This window comes from Poecilia latipinna, unplaced genomic scaffold (assembly GCF_001443285.1).
Source record: "Poecilia latipinna isolate Pla-1442-1.1 unplaced genomic scaffold, P_latipinna-1.0 Scaffold596, whole genome shotgun sequence".
Lineage (NCBI taxonomy): Eukaryota > Metazoa > Chordata > Actinopteri > Cyprinodontiformes > Poeciliidae > Poecilia > Poecilia latipinna.
The window spans coordinates 195,202-210,881 of NW_015113212.1; the positions used below are offsets into that span (position 1 = coordinate 195,202).

Below are 15,680 nucleotides of genomic sequence, written 5' to 3' on the forward strand. Positions count from 1 at the left end.
TTTTGTTTCGTAAAAATTCTTCCCAATTAAAGACGGCGAGAGCTCGACTCACCCCTGTGATCCTCAAAACACCTTCAATGCTAGCAAATGCGAAGTAGAGGATGCCGAGTCCCACGACTCTGTGCATCACAGTCCCGAGCCGCGGCCTGAAAGAAACACAACAAAAACATGAAGGTAAACGCTTAATATTTAAAAAAACAAACAAAAAAACTTATGACTGCGTTACAGAACATGAGATACTTTATGATGCCGTATCCCAGACTGACGATGATGACGAGAAGTCGTGCCAAAGTCCTCTTGAGAGCGGAGAGCAATTCTGCAAAGATCAACAAGCCAGGAGCTGCAGAAATAGGAAAAAAAAGAAAAGAAAAGAAAAAAAAAAAAAAAACAGAAATCGACATTTCAAGATTTGCTTCATGGTTCTAAATGTGTATTTTGCATTTTTTTGTAATGTGTGCAGTATTGTTAATATGCTTTATTTCTGTTCCTTTATTGTTTCCTGAAACAATTAACCAGGGTATACGAAAGGGGATATACAAAAACACATTTAGCTGACTGTGTGGTCATCTAGAGACACTCACAGGCAGAGCCGACGACGTTGGTGTTCTCATATTCGGCGCAGAAGAGCGCCTTCTCCACCATGCCGAGGAAAATGACTCCAGCTATCCAGAACTGGATCCTCAGCAGATCCTTCCAGTAGCAAGCTGCCCAGACGAACCACAGCAAGGCGTACAGGATGTACACACCGCACATCACCATATAGAACTGCAAACGGAAAGACGTTAGTCGACAATCACATCACATATGGAAGCAGTTTTTCTCCATTTATTGGAAATTTCTCAAGACATTCTCCACTAATGTCTTGAGACGATGCTTTCCTTGCATTTTTTCCCCTTCAGAGTACAGAGTTAGGTTTAGATCTATAAGCTGCATCTCACTCTAACATCCAAAAACTCAGAGATCTACTGTTCAATTGACAGATTCAAATGTAGTTACAAAGAGACAGACTTAACGTCTGCAGCAATACATCAAATGGGAATGAAAAATAATCTTAAAATGAACATGAAAATGTGTCTGTGGCACAAGATGCAAAACTGACTCCTAGAGTTTTGTACTTACGATCATGAGCGGCCACTCTGTGATAGAAATGTAGCCGTGTTTCCCTCTCATCACCACATTAACTGGGAAGAAAAACATCCAAGCATCACATAAACTCCAAACTCCGTAGAAATCTGACATTAAGGAACATATGGAGCCACGGCTGAATTCCAAACCTGCCTTTTAGGGTGAAACATCTCACCTGTTAAATTCCAGCTAGCCTCGTTTATATCAGGAATGACCTTAACCACCAGCAGGTAAGGCCCATTCCTCCATGTGGTGGCTATGACGTTCTCTTTGGCGCCGTCAGCGTTGTACTCATCTGAAATCCAGTTAGGGTCACTTTTTCCCTGCAGAGTTTCAGAAGTAATGCAGAAGCGATAAATCTTTGGACAGATTTAACTGCAAGGAACCAAAAGCAGCCCAGATGATGAACTTAACTGTTCAGATTTGTTAGGACTGATTATAATCTACAGGGTTCCTGAACATTTTTCTGTACATTCTCTGACTTATAATAAATTCAAATGTCCATTGTGAAATTCACTGCTGACATTTCTTCTTGAAAAGCAGAACATGCAAAAGCCATGGACAGACAGATGGACATACAAACACTGCAAAAAAAACGCAAAATCTGTTATTACAGATTTGTGCTCAGTTTCTAGTGTAAATATCTTTGTACAATTGACGTAAGACAACACTAACTTACAAGCAAATTTGAACAAATAATCCCTTCATATTGATAAAAAAAATTATTTCCACTGGCAATTTATTTTCTTCTTATAACATGGCAAAAATGTTTTGTTATAAGCAAAATAATACCAATTGTCAATATTAAAGAATTATTGACTTAAAACCTCATATATCTTGCAGGAAAGTTAGTTGTAAGTTACTTTTGCCTTATTTACATTGAACTGAGATGTTTGCATTAGAAACTAGCTAAATATCCTTGGTAAGATTTTGTTTTTCTGCAGTGAATGAACATATTAAGACAGTCTGGAAAACCATTTTCCCACCCAGATCCAGATTTGGAATAATATTAAATGAAACACTGCAGTTTTTTAGACTGTGTAGGGATTCTTAATCCAAAACCTTTAGTTTTGATGTCTTTATATAAAGTAAGGAGTGAAAAATATTGAAGTTTTCTTACTGGTCCTTCACTCCCGTCTGCTGGAATAACAGACCGTGGTTCTGCCTTGGCTTTCTGAGAAACAGAGAAAAGATGCTGGGTGATGAGAAATGTCAAGCTGTTAAATGTGTCGATAATTAATGCTGAAGAACCAACGTAGCAAACCTACGCGGAGCCCAGGAAAGACGTGCAGGTCGCTGCTACACGTAATTGCACTGTGTTTGTGTTCTATGTACTCGCCCGCTGCGTTGGGCTTCGGGTCCAGGTTCTCCCCTCGGCTCAGCGGCGTCCGTTTGTACATCTCCTAGAATCACAACCAAACATTTAGTCATAAAGATATAAATAAAAAATAATAATAATAATTAGTGAAACTGATGGCTTGGAAGAACTGTACTTACTTCAATATTATTGTATTCATTATAGCAGGGGTGGTATTTTAAAAGCCAGTGGATTGTGAATTTCACCTGCTTGGGACAACTAAAAGACACAACTGAGAAATGAAGATACTTTTTAATGGAGGACATAAAAATGGCAATGTTGTAGTTTAAGGTTATGATGAAAAGAAATTCAGCTGTTTGGACATTTTTCAGACCATCATGGTGTGGAAACTAGAAGAAGCACCAAATTTCACTCTTGCAAATAGACACAGTTTAAAACTACAAGCTGGTCACAATAAAATTTTTGCTGTAAGAGGAATTGTTGAGATAATATTCTTGTTTTGAAACAATTTTCAATTAATACAATGATAAATGCATAATAATGCAAGTACACTCTCAAGCTTTAATTTCCAAAGAACATTTAGCACTGGAACTGGAAGACATTTTAAATGTTCCATTTACATAATAAAACAACCAAAACAATGAATAAAAGGGATTATGAAGTCATGACAAAATAAAATATTACAGGACAGCGTAATTTTAAAGACAAAGTGTACGACACAAACAAGCATGGAAATGGAAATGATTTCTGTAATTTTTGGTTTATCAAGTGATAAATTGATTTATTGCTTGTTGTGACATGCATAGTAAAAAGAACAATGTCAGTGTGTGCAATATCAGATCTTACCTTTAAGTACAACATCTGTCTCTTTAAACATGGCTTTCTTTAATATGATCGGTTCTGAGCCCTGCACGAAAGCAAATAAAGCATGTGAGCAAAAACACTAGAAGGCAGTGAGGCAGAGATTAAATTAGGACTGAAAGTGAAGCTAATTTAAATTTAAAACAAACTGTAGTTCCCTCTTTGCTGCAGAGTACAAGAGATGATCAGGAAGTAAACAGCAAACTTCACAGTAGTCCATATGGTTCACCTAGTCTAGACTTAGAGCTCAATTAATATTGCAATTAAAGTAGAAGAAACTGGATCTTCTCAGATCTCTACTTGAATTATTGATCAAGATGTTTTCCAAGGGCAAACTCCAGGAATTGTGGTAAGACATAAGATAAGGATCAGCTTTAAATGTTAGAAGAGTTTTTAGAGAAAAAAAGCCATAATGTTATATTATAACCCAAACAATTATAGATACGTGGAAAAAAGGGGGAATGAATAACTTTAGGGTTCATGACAATAAATGGTTAAACAAGTTATGTTCAGGTAGAGCTAACTGGAGCTAGTTAGCTCTCAGCTACCCATAGATTGTTTCTTAGCATTTAGGCTAAATGCTAGAAAACTGGAAACCGTGTGCCTTTTATTTACATGTTTATTAGTAAAGCAAAAAAGAGCAACTCATAATAGCATAAAGTTAAATCGACACTCAAAATGAATGGCTTCTATCACCAGCACGCACTAAGCTCATTACAAGTTAAAATCTATAGCCTGATGCAGCTAGCGTTAGCTTGAGGTGCTGCAGTTATCTACTGTCTCCGGCTAATACTTACATTAACAACCGCAATTTTCCATAGCCCTGTTTCTGGTGAACCGACTGTTTCATTTACAGTCCCGAGTAAAACTGTAAAAAACACCATCCACGGATAAATGACTCCCAGGGTCGGGCAGCTCCACGTCCTCATCCTGACAGCAGTTGCCATGTTTGCTCATGGCTTTTCCGATACTGACCTCTAGGAGGCGCCCTGAGCGCAGCACGCAAATGAGATGAGTGACCTGACATCAACAGCAAGTCAAATAGATGTTTATGACAGTAGGAAAAAATATCAAAAACTATTTTATGTTACATTTAGAATGTACTTGCATAAATACTTTCTTTTGATTCACTGCCATGTTATTTTGAAAAACATGAATAAGTTAAAGAATCACCATGAACGATTACTGTCCTCAGTGATTTAACATATTGTTTACATATTTAGAAGCGCCTTAAAGATCTTTACATTTTTTTTAATAAAAAGCTTAAATTGTTATCCTTCTGCTTTTTAAGGTTTTACCTGGACAAAAATGTACATGTCATTTCAAAACATGTAGTGATTTATGTCTGCAACTATTTACATACTAATTTCTTCAGTTTTTAATAAGTTATGGATGCTTAAATTCAATGTTTGCCATGTCCTGCAGATGAGAACATAATCAGGAGAACTTACTTGATAAGTAATCATGCATTTTGAGAGAAATAAAGAGCAATAATGCTGATTTTTACAAATCTACTATTCAACAAATGTTTTCAGTGTCCCTAGTCTAAATGAATTATATTGCTGCATTTTTGGACTCAGATGGTTGGAGATAAATTATTTTGATTCATCTTCTGCAAAGAAATCGCCATAGCAAAATGAAAGAGTATGTTACAGCTTTATACCACAATGCAGAAAAAAATTAGCGTTACGTGTAGACATAAAGAAAACTGTTGCTACTTTAGTGGTGTATAGTGTAGAAAAGAATCCTTAATGTTATATTTCCACATTTTAGGGTCCTTTTACTTTCTTTACTATAAAATTCACATGCAGCAAATTAAAAAAGCAAAATGTGGGATTTTTAAAAAACATAAAACATATACCTGTCTATCCTTTTATTTAAAGTAAATAATTCATGAGATTATGTATCATCTCCGTTAAACATCACATTGATAAACTAAATCATTTAGTTTCAAATGAACATCAACATTTATTTTTACAACGTAGGATTGTTTTATAGACATTTTGTACATTACCATATTTACATTGAAACACACTTCTCAAAACTCCAAAGAGTTTCACAGCTCAGGGAAGCTTACTGAATATGTTCTGAAACATGTTTGGAGTTGACATAAATATAATAACCTGACCATGTGAAGCTAACACTGCTCATTTAAAGAACGAGGAAGGGTCTTGAGATGCAAACAGGAAGAACCGTTAGTGCTGGTGAACCTTGGTGAGATGTTTTTTTTTTTACAGCCGGATGAATTTTAGGCTCCAAATCATTTTAACAGGCATGAAGTGTCATCTGAACTGTGCTCCATCGCATCTGCTGCCCGATTTGCTCGACTCAAAGTATCCGTCGACAAAAGCGGCGTGTCCACCGTGGGAGAGCTCAGGGAGTTGTTAGCGGGGACCACCACTACGTAACGACCACTTCTATCATCGTCATCATCATCCCTCTGCTGCCCATGAATGTCTGCTGTAACTACTGTGTTTTCTGCTGCCTCATGGCTGCAGGAAGGGGAGGGGTTTAACTCCAGCTCTGCTGTGATCATTTCCTCCCAGTCGGGGTCCTCTTCAGGAAAGCTGGTGTTAATATAAATAATATCTTCCCTGCTAGAACTCTCAGGAAGTTTCTCTGCAAGCTTTTCCAACATTTCCCGGAGTTGAGGAAACAGCGGCCTGTCCACCGGATCGGCTCTCCAGCAGCTGTACATTATCTCATACCTAGATAGGAGTAAAAGAGAAAAAAAGGGACACACTATCAAATTCCTGTTTTAGTGAACCACAAGCACAACTGAAAACAATCTAAATAAAATGTTAATATTGTCTTTTCTTACATAAAATGTGTTTGCTGGCCTGGATCCTCTAAAAAAATTCTTTAATAATATCGTTAGTCAGTGGGAATTATGACAGTAAAGATATCTAAAATAGACCGGAAAACTGAAGTCGTAGCTATTCTAACACACAAATAGGCCCTGCACATTTAATTTGTTTTTGAGCAGGTAACTGAAAAACACAATAACATTTATTGTTCCGTTTAAATGAAATAAATGAAAACTTGTGGAGCATCCTACTGAAACACTCACAGTTCGTCCAAACAGTCAGGCGGCTGCTTCAGTCTGTGGCCTTCAACAAGATAGTCATAAATCTCGTGGTTCTGGACTCCCGGGTACGGCGTCATGCCTCGCGTAGCAATTTCCCACATGGTAACACCAAATGCCCACTGCACACATTTTAAAAAGCAAAACATTATTTTTGCTAACTGGTGCCACATTATGATCTGACGAGCATAAAAACAGCACTATGCATAGACTGTAAAACATGCTGACGCTTTTTGATTCAGATCTGTTGCAGCACAGTTGCAGGGAGTGGCACTTGATAATTGGACTGGCAGACCTTAGTTCCACGTTGATAAGTCTTCTAAACATATTTTGTTCTCTCTGAAACTAGAGTGTTATGATTTCCAAACATATCTCTAAGATCTCATCTTGTCTCATTCAAATATTGTATATCATCTCCTGAGTTGGAGGGATGAATTCATCTCAAGGCTTTATAGAAATTGGCCCCCAGGTTACTTTCTTTGCGCTAGGTCCGATTATAATTGACAAAAGCAGCTGTTCTTTTGTCTAAATCTTCTAGTTTTTTTTTTTGTTTTGTTTTGTTTTGTTTTTTCCCCCTTTGGGGCTTTTCTTAAATTTGACGAAATGCTAAAATAAAAAAATCATGACAGCAGTTCTTTCACCCTGACATAAAGACGTAAGACAACTGACTATTCAGCCTTTCCTTCAAAAGGAACTTGGAAGCAAAACCACATTTCCACATTGAGTTAGTTCTCCATTTAGTTGCTATCTGGTGATTTTGAGGGACCACTGTTACAGGAAAAGATCCACATTACACTTACAACATCACTCTTTACAGTAAAAACTCTGTCTGCCAGACTTTCCACTGCAATCCACTTCACAGGCATTTTGGCTATCCTGCCCTGCCTGTAGTAATCTCCGCTGTAGATCTTCTTCGATAAGCCAAAGTCAGCGACACACACCGACAGGTCATCACGCAGCCTGTGAGACAAGTAAAAAATTAAGTCAAATAAACCTCTTGAGTCACGAAGATTTTTCTATGAAAGTAAATTTCACAGAAAGAAACCTACATGCAGTTACGTGCCGCCAGATCTCGATGCAGAAAATTACGACCGCTGAGATACTCCATACCCAAAGCAATGTCAACCATGAACCTCAGGAGAGTCTGAGTTGGTAAGAACTGTGCACAAAAAGATAAAACGATAGACAACGGTGTAGAAATTTAAAATGTAGTCCTCACCATAATTTGCATGTATTAAATGTTGGCTGAAATCTTACCCTGGGGCTCTCTTTCAGACGTGAGCGCAACAGAAAGCTATGAAGATCTCCATATTTCATAAATGGGAGGATGACCATCGGTTTGGGAAAATTTTCAGAGCCAACTTCCAAGGACACGCCTTAGAAGGACAAGTCGACACAGAAAATGTCCAAATAAGAACAGATAAAGGCAAAGAGAGCAGTGAGATTCCACATAATTCAGTTCTCATACCGAGCAGGCGAATGACGTTAGGATGGTTGAAATCTTTCATGCAAGCCGCCTCATTCAGGAACGCTTCAATTTCCCTGTGAGAGAAGTTGTCCACTGTTTGAAAAGAAGAGTTAATTAAATACTTATCTATCCTCATTTTTAAAGACAATAAATGTTTAAGTCTTTATATAATCATAAGGTTTACATTTCATTGTCTTCACAGCGACTTTTACAGACGTCCCATCTAAGCTTCTTAATCGTCCCTCGACAACTGAGCCAAATTCACCTGGAAAACAACACAGCCCATTCATGAAGGCTGTACTGTGTAAGCAATGTGATATTAAATATTTTTAATTAAAGGGTCACCAGGAAGTATTCACACCCTTAGGTTTTGCTACACATTTTTCTATTACAGACATCTTATCTTATCTTATTTTATCTGCAGATCCTCTGGAAACTAGATGCACCTGAGCTCTATTATATGTGTCAGCAAAGATTGTCTTACTTCCATGTTTAACTGTTTTAATGTTCATAAATTCACAGAACTGTCAGAGAACATGTTTCTGTTTTGCCCCTTTTAAGTTACTTTGTGTAGTTATATTATAAAAAGAAACAAAAACAGTGACGTCGTAAAACGTGAAACAACTGAAGCGGTGTGAATACTTTCTGGTGGCCCTGCACATCCCTGAAACGTTTCCCTCACCTTCTCCAAGAACTTTTCCTATTGAGAGCAAGCTCCTTTGGATCATGACGTCCTGCAGTTTGGCCTGGAGTTCTTCGCTTATGCCAAGATTCCCAACTGAACAAAAGAGGCGCAAAAAAATGTGTTTTACATTGTTATTGGTCTGAATACTTGCAGACATAAAAAAATATATTAATTTATTGATTTAAATGCAATATTTAAGAACATACAAGTGACTGTAACTGCATTGCGGCTGTATGATATCTGGTTTGTGTACTGTATGATCGGATGTGACTTTTCTGCACTTCCATACTCCCACCTGCAGAGGGCGACAGAAGAGGAAAAATATTTCCACTGACGTCACTGGATTTTGAAAAAAAAAAAAAAAACACACACAAACACTTGGCAGGATTCTTCACATCTAATGGTCAGTGTAGTGAGGAAGCAATCTGGGCAGTTTATTCCTTTGCGATATCGTCTGTTTTCTATCTGTGCAGCTGCCCGTGTCCTTTTCCTGAAGCATAACCCTGAGTCATGGCTTCCATATAAAACACGCAGCTGCACCATTATTATCAGCATACTGTGATGACTAACAGGAACTACATCCAGTCTAAAAAGATAAGCCTTAATCTATTCAATGTTTCCCATATTCCTTCTTAAAGAAATGTTATTCAAAAATGAACTAAAATGAACTCAAACGTAACACGTATAGGTGGCAACTTCTAAATATAAGCAAAAGGAGTAAGCAAAGGTAGGAGATTCAGCATACCCAAAACAAGATCTGGGCGTCTTGTTCCGTACATACAAGGTCACCAAGATGATAATCAGCAGAAGAGAGATGGCAAAAAACAGGCCCATTATGACCGAGGCGAGGTGTGGGAGGCCTGTTTCTGGGATGGAGGTAGGGATCACCCCTGAAGCTGAGATGAGAATATAACGTTGAAAATTAAGATGAAAACTCTGAAAAAGAGATATTTGGTTGATTAATTTTAATATTTAATCCAAAAAAATCTAACCAAATCAGACTTTAGGACAACTTATTTTGAGCTCCTTTCAGAATGAGCCGTTTTAGGGCCTGTTGTCACTTCAAATCCAATTAAGTTGCTGCTGGCCAAGTCCCCCAACTAAACGTTTACACTTGTGTGTGAGCATGGCTTCAAACAGATGAACAATTATACAACTGCACACCTTTGAAAAGCAGAAGTAGGGCCTGAAGCACAGTCAGCAAGAATGCAGCAAGTGGTTTCGACCGGTAAATCAACAACATAACATGTTTATTCCAGCAGCCATTGTACAGCAACTTCAGCAGTAAAACCAACTGATTAAATGTCCTGGAGCTCAGGATAGGTTGCTTGGTGACGGGCTGGTCTTCAATGGTATGGGCAGTACCTGCTGATTTGTGATGTTACAAATATGTTTTTTAAATGAGTCAATTTTCAGACACCAAAAAATATTAAACTGCCAGGATGTTATTTTAAGTGCTTTCGGTGTTTTTAGAATTTGTAGAGACCCAAATGGAAGTACAAAAACGTGCAAAATGTGATTATTACATAACTTTTACATTAACCACAACACAGCACAAATCGATCAGCGAAAAAATTGTTGGACATTGACAAGATGAGAAAATGAAAACAGCAGAGCTGCTTACTGTCCAACGGCGGCACATCGAACCGGACTTCTGGGCTCACCATGCCGCTCCCTGCCTGCGTACGCGCAGCGACCGCCACGCGGTAGGTCGCGTTGAATTCTTTCACAGGTACTAAAGTAGAGGTGTTGTCAGTGTGCACCTAAAATTAAACAAGACAGCTATAACGAAGACCTGTACCACTCTAAAAAATATGTGAAATCAAAACATTGGCTAAGTCAGCAGAACAAAGAGACAAAGTCAGGTTTTAATGGTACCATTTAAACTAAACCAAAAGTAAAAACATAATACATTATAGAAACTTTAACTTGTGGAGGTGTTTTGAAGCACTTCCAGTATGAAACCTTTTTGGAAAGTCCTGAGAAGTGTTCATGGGGGTTATTGTAAACCTCTTTTTCAAAAAGGGAAGGAAACTTATTTTCTGAAGTAGCTTGTGCTGAATGTGAAGAAGCATGTGACGGACACAGCTCTAAATTTCACAACACTGCATGGTGCCATCTGGAGGCGGCTTGCTTTCCCAAAGTGCTGACGGAGGATACTGAACCCATGATAGAGAGCTAACATGTTTGCGACATCTAATGGAGGAAAACATGCAAATAAACATTCTCGCAGCATCAAACTGTCAGAAGAGGTGTTGTTTCATCTGAAACAAGTGTATTTACTTGCACTGTATAAAAGGTCATAACCTTTCTTCCTCATTAAATCAGACTAAACTTTTCCTGCTTTAGGTTAGTATTACCACAATGAGTTATAAAGGATAAACGTCAGGATAATGACAGAGAGACATTTTTATCACCTTATTTATTTCCACGTTTACATAAACAGGAGTTAAACAATGAATGGGTTTTGGAGTAAAACTTTGCTAAAGATTGCTAAAGATTTTCTGCAATGAAGTCAGTGTTGTACTGACATGAGCGGAAACGCTACTCGGCAAAGAAGAAAACATTAGCCAAAAAGCAACATAAAAACCCAGATTACATGTAAATGCACTCAATGACACAGACTTTAATTTGTGAGGAAGCTCTTGAGGTCTGGTGAAACTAAAAACGAAGTGGTTGGTGGTTGCTACATTTGGAGAAACGGAGGTTGGGAACATCCTGTGTGGATGTTTTGCTGCAAGAGGGACTGGTGCATTTCACAAAACAGATGGTATCATGTTGAAAGGACATTATGTGAACATGTAGAAGAAAAACATCAGCCAGGAATTTACAGGCTGGGTATTAATGGATCTTAATAGACGTTTGACTGAAGTCCTACAATTCAAAAAAGGCTGTTTTATCTTGGATGGGATTTAAAAAAACAAACAAAAAAAAACTCTGTCACTCATTATTTTTAACAATTTGTAAGTAGAAATCATTTGACAATTCACCTAAACCTGGAAAAAGTTTTGTTTACTTAATATCTAAATGTGAGGTAATGCAGTTTATGTAAATATCAGGTTCAACCTCATCTCTCCTATGAAACTCTCCTATCCAAACTTCTCCACCTCAATGGTTCCCATCTAGCCAGATAACTGAGGATTAAATAAGATGCAGTAATGACTGTCGTACAGGATATTTAGCCCATAAACGTACACAACCTCTTGTATTCATACGTCTTTCACTTAGATGACTCAGTATCCAGTGGAGAAAAATACTGATATCCAGCGTGAAAACTGAAAAGCTGTCAACTTCCTTTGGCTCCCAACCATAGAGGAAAGACGGGAAACAGTATTGTACTACAGTGACCTTTTACACACGAGTATGACTGCTTATGCACAAGCGTTAGACGTTGAATAATAGATGATTTAATTTTAGCTAACAGGAAGGATTATTAAGATTCTGACTCAGATTGATTTGTTTTCGCTGTATGAATTAAACAAATAATGAAACTAAAACCAATCTTAAGGTTGGCCTTGGAATAATAAATTGTGGCATTTCTTAGCTTTTGTAATTATTGAGAGAAGTGGGAAAAAATACCCTAAGTTGAACTCTTGGTGACAAATAATGAGGAAGTTTGTCCTGACTTGTGAAACAAGTCAGGACAAAGTTTTCACTATGTCACACTCCTTTACATGTTTGTACTTTTAGTCATCTTAAAATAATGTAAAGTCATGTAAAAAATAGTTGTTCCCTTTTTTTTCTTAAATGTTTCAGGCTCTCACATTTTTTTAATATCACAGTTAATACAAATAGGAGTGTTCAAATGATGATTTCATTTAATGGGGAAAAAATATCCAAACCATCCTGACCGCATGTGAAAAAATAACCATAATCCTTTGCTAAATCATTAAACAACTGAGATTAAAACACACATAGAATCTAAATAGAGCCTGTCTGACAACACGAAGTAGGATAAAATGTCAAACTCACTCACATTTATTAGTGAGTAAAATGATTCAAAGCCATTACTAAGGCTTTGGGACTCCAGCAAACCAAAGTTGGAGCCATTATCCCCAAATGGAAAACAAGTGGAACAGAAGGGAAGTACTTTTTTTTTTCAAACAACCCTGACAAAATAAATAAAAAACAGGTTTTCTGAAGCATTAACTTTCAGTGAACTTGTTCATTACTCGATGTTCCTATGAGTTTCCATGCACTTATTGGCTTAGTGGACAGATGAGCTACATGAATTGATGTGGGAACAAAGTCGGACCTAACCAACCTTTCTCTGCTTTTTGCAGGGGACAAAACTTCAGCCTCCACAGCAAGTTCAGTGTGTATTATATGCTGCCTCCTGAGTGCTTTCAACAGGCCCTCAGTTACAGCGCTCTGCTTTCCATTTGCAGCTGTGAGATCACATCTGCGGCAACAAAGAACAGCTGCTATCGTACAAAACGAGGAACAACATCTGCTCCAGAGACTTGGAATCATCTGCATGTTCTCCAGACAAAATAGCTTCAGTGACTCTCATCTTCTTTGAAACCGTCTTTATACTTTTGTGTTCAAACTTTTGAGGATGGATTCAATCTTGGATCTCTGGATCTGTCCTCAGGAAATATATAGGAAAAGGAATATAAAGAAAGCAAAAAGCTAAATTTATTTTACTCACCCTATCTTCATCTGTCCCGTGCTTAACAATAACTTCATAGCCTCGCAGGATGCCATTTATTTTGTCCTCTGGCGGAGGTTTCCACTTGATAAGCAGACATGACTCATTCAGCTGCACGGTCACATTCCTGGGGTAACTTGATGGCACTGAAGGTATGACAAATAAAAAGAAATAAAGTGGTTAAGACACCAGTAAAGCATCATAACAAAACTATTAGACTTCTTACAAGACTGAAGCTTAAGAATAAAACAAAAGAAGATCCACATCCTAAAATGCCTAAATTGTTTTGAATGCAGTTTGGTATTTGGTGACTTCCAGGAATGTCCTATTAAGTCTTTCAACTACAATATTCCCTGCAGTGACTTTAGGAAGGAAATTGAAAGGAGCTCCACCCAGTAAGAACTTTCTGTTTTGTCAGCCCCCTCCTATTTCCTGAGTCACCCATGAAGACAACAACGGATTTAGTGAATACCACATTTTTCTGAATTCACTTGTGGTAATTCTACAAGCAGTAGCTGTCTAAGTTTTGAATACTCCAGTTATAAGCAGGAGGCTTACGCTGAGCACATTTGGAATGGGAAGCTGGTTAATTACACAGTGTTGCAATCCCTAAAACCCAAAGAGGAACGATGAGATGAGGCAGAAACATAACTCTGAGGGTATGGAGAGCAAATACATGAACAGTGTCAAATTATAATCAGTTTCCTTGAAGATGTGATAGATCCAAATTGAATTGCTGTCATTTTTAATCCATTTCAGCCTTGATTTGAGTCAACTTGTGAGCAAAATATCAGATTGTATTGTTCCTGAAATGATTATATTAGTAATAGATTATTCTGACAATCTATTTCAAAAATTGGACCTTAGTACTGCTGATTTTCTCCAGAAATACATTCAGCATATAAATAAGCGAATAATTCAAATCCTTTTTGAAATAAGAAAATAAGTTTTGCTGCCTAAAATGCAGTAACATAACATTCCTTTAACTAAAATGATCAATCAATCAATCAATCAAATTTTATTTGCATAGCACATTTCAGCAGCAAGGCATTTCAAAGTGCTTTACATCATAAACAAAAACACAAAGTCAAGCAACATAGAACCAACAATCAAAATATTACATTAAGTCAAGTACCATCACTAAATTTGTAATTGATTAAGTTTCAAATGCAATTCTAAACAAGTGGGTTTTAGTCTAGATTTAAAGGCGCTCAGTGTTTCAGCTGTTTTACAGTTTTCTGGAAGTTTGATCCAAATTTGTGGTGCATAAAAGCTGAATGCTGCTTCTTCTCATTTGGTTCTGGTTCTGGGGATGCAGAGCAGAACCAGAACCAGAACCTGAGGGGTCTGGAAAGTTGATATAACAACAGCAGATCCTTAATGTATTGTGGTGCTAAACTGTTCAGTGATTTATAAACTAACAGTATTTTAAAGTCTATTCTCTGAGCTCCAGGGAGCCAGTGTAGGGACTTTAAAACTGGTGTTATGTGCTCTATGTTCCTGGTTTTAGTCAGAACACCAGCAGCAGCGTTCTGGATCAGCTGCAGCTGTTTGATTTGTTGGACAGACATGTGAAGACCCTGTTGCATTAATCAATGCGACTAAAGATAAAATATATGGATGAGTTTCTCTAGATCTCGCTGAGACATTAGTCCTCCAATCCTGGAGATCTTCTCCAGGTGATAGAAGGCCAACTTTGTGACTGTCTTTATGTGGTTCTGAAGGTTCAGGTCAGAGTCCATCATTACTCCCAGATTCCCACTTGAAGAGCTCTGGGTTTGCAGAAAAACATTTATTTTTTTTATCTTAATTTCAAAACGTATATATTTTTGTGCAGGTTTGGCTTAATTACTGCTGTTATTCTTTCACTGATTAGCCTTTTTTTTCATTAACTAGAGACTGTATACTCTAGGCCAGAGGTTCCCAAACTGTAGGGGGCGCGGTGCCATTGCAGGGGGGGCGACTGGATGAAAAAAAAAACATGAACACTGTATGCGCTGGGTTTTTACCTTAGAATGGCCAACTCTCTGTTATTCCTCTGTCAGTTTGATACAGGGGCTTCCACACTTCACATATTTGTGTCCTCTGTCACTTTAATCAGCAGTTAAAACTGTTTAATCCGTTGTTAACATGTCGTAACCTGGTTTTCCGAGCCGCCTTTAAACGCAACATGAACGCTACGACGCTCGCGCTGGGTTTACACCTGTGAAGGAGACCTGCTGCTGCTGTGCAGAGCTACGTAGGTTTGTGTTAGAATCATGGCAGCAAACCAGCAAAACGCAAAGAAGTTTTCACAGTTTTTCCCTCCAAACTAACAGACTGTTGAGTAAAGCTGTTGGATGCAGGTAATGTTGGATGCAGGTAATGTTAGCTAAAAGATGACTAGCTAGCTAATATCACCTTAAACTTAACAAGTATGTTGTTGTCTATGTTCAGCTACATACATTCATTTTGCCTCCAAAAAAGTCGATTGCCCCCCCCCCCCCC

General features: G+C 37.8%; 2 protein-coding genes across 3 annotated transcripts in view; both read right to left on the reverse strand.

Moving 5' to 3' along the window:
* tmem87b (transmembrane protein 87B) overlaps positions 1–4,324 on the reverse strand; it is a 12,513-nt gene extending 8,189 nt beyond the window's left edge. For both annotated transcript variants that reach the window (XM_015042585.1, XM_015042586.1), the window contains exons 1-10: positions 4,102–4,324; positions 3,290–3,350; positions 2,623–2,714; positions 2,394–2,528; positions 2,246–2,299; positions 1,301–1,448; positions 1,120–1,181; positions 582–765; positions 241–340; positions 53–146 (exon numbers count right to left, since the gene is read on the reverse strand). In XM_015042585.1, coding sequence (XP_014898071.1) covers positions 53–146; positions 241–340; positions 582–765; positions 1,120–1,181; positions 1,301–1,448; positions 2,246–2,299; positions 2,394–2,528; positions 2,623–2,714; positions 3,290–3,350; positions 4,102–4,251 — 1,080 coding nt within the window. In that variant the 5' untranslated portion in view covers positions 4,252–4,324. The remainder of the gene's footprint in view (positions 1–52; positions 147–240; positions 341–581; positions 766–1,119; positions 1,182–1,300; positions 1,449–2,245; positions 2,300–2,393; positions 2,529–2,622; positions 2,715–3,289; positions 3,351–4,101) is intronic.
* Positions 4,325–5,135: 811 nt separating this feature from the next.
* mertka (c-mer proto-oncogene tyrosine kinase a) overlaps positions 5,136–15,680 on the reverse strand; it is a 22,133-nt gene continuing 11,588 nt past the window's right edge. The window contains exons 8-19 of the mRNA XM_015042591.1: positions 13,194–13,339; positions 10,167–10,305; positions 9,288–9,438; positions 8,749–8,837; positions 8,540–8,635; positions 8,042–8,122; positions 7,858–7,950; positions 7,647–7,765; positions 7,439–7,548; positions 7,190–7,349; positions 6,375–6,511; positions 5,136–6,012 (exon numbers count right to left, since the gene is read on the reverse strand). Of these exons, the coding sequence (XP_014898077.1) occupies positions 5,565–6,012; positions 6,375–6,511; positions 7,190–7,349; positions 7,439–7,548; positions 7,647–7,765; positions 7,858–7,950; positions 8,042–8,122; positions 8,540–8,635; positions 8,749–8,837; positions 9,288–9,438; positions 10,167–10,305; positions 13,194–13,339 (1,769 nt within the window). The 3' untranslated portion in view covers positions 5,136–5,564. The remainder of the gene's footprint in view (positions 6,013–6,374; positions 6,512–7,189; positions 7,350–7,438; positions 7,549–7,646; positions 7,766–7,857; positions 7,951–8,041; positions 8,123–8,539; positions 8,636–8,748; positions 8,838–9,287; positions 9,439–10,166; positions 10,306–13,193; positions 13,340–15,680) is intronic.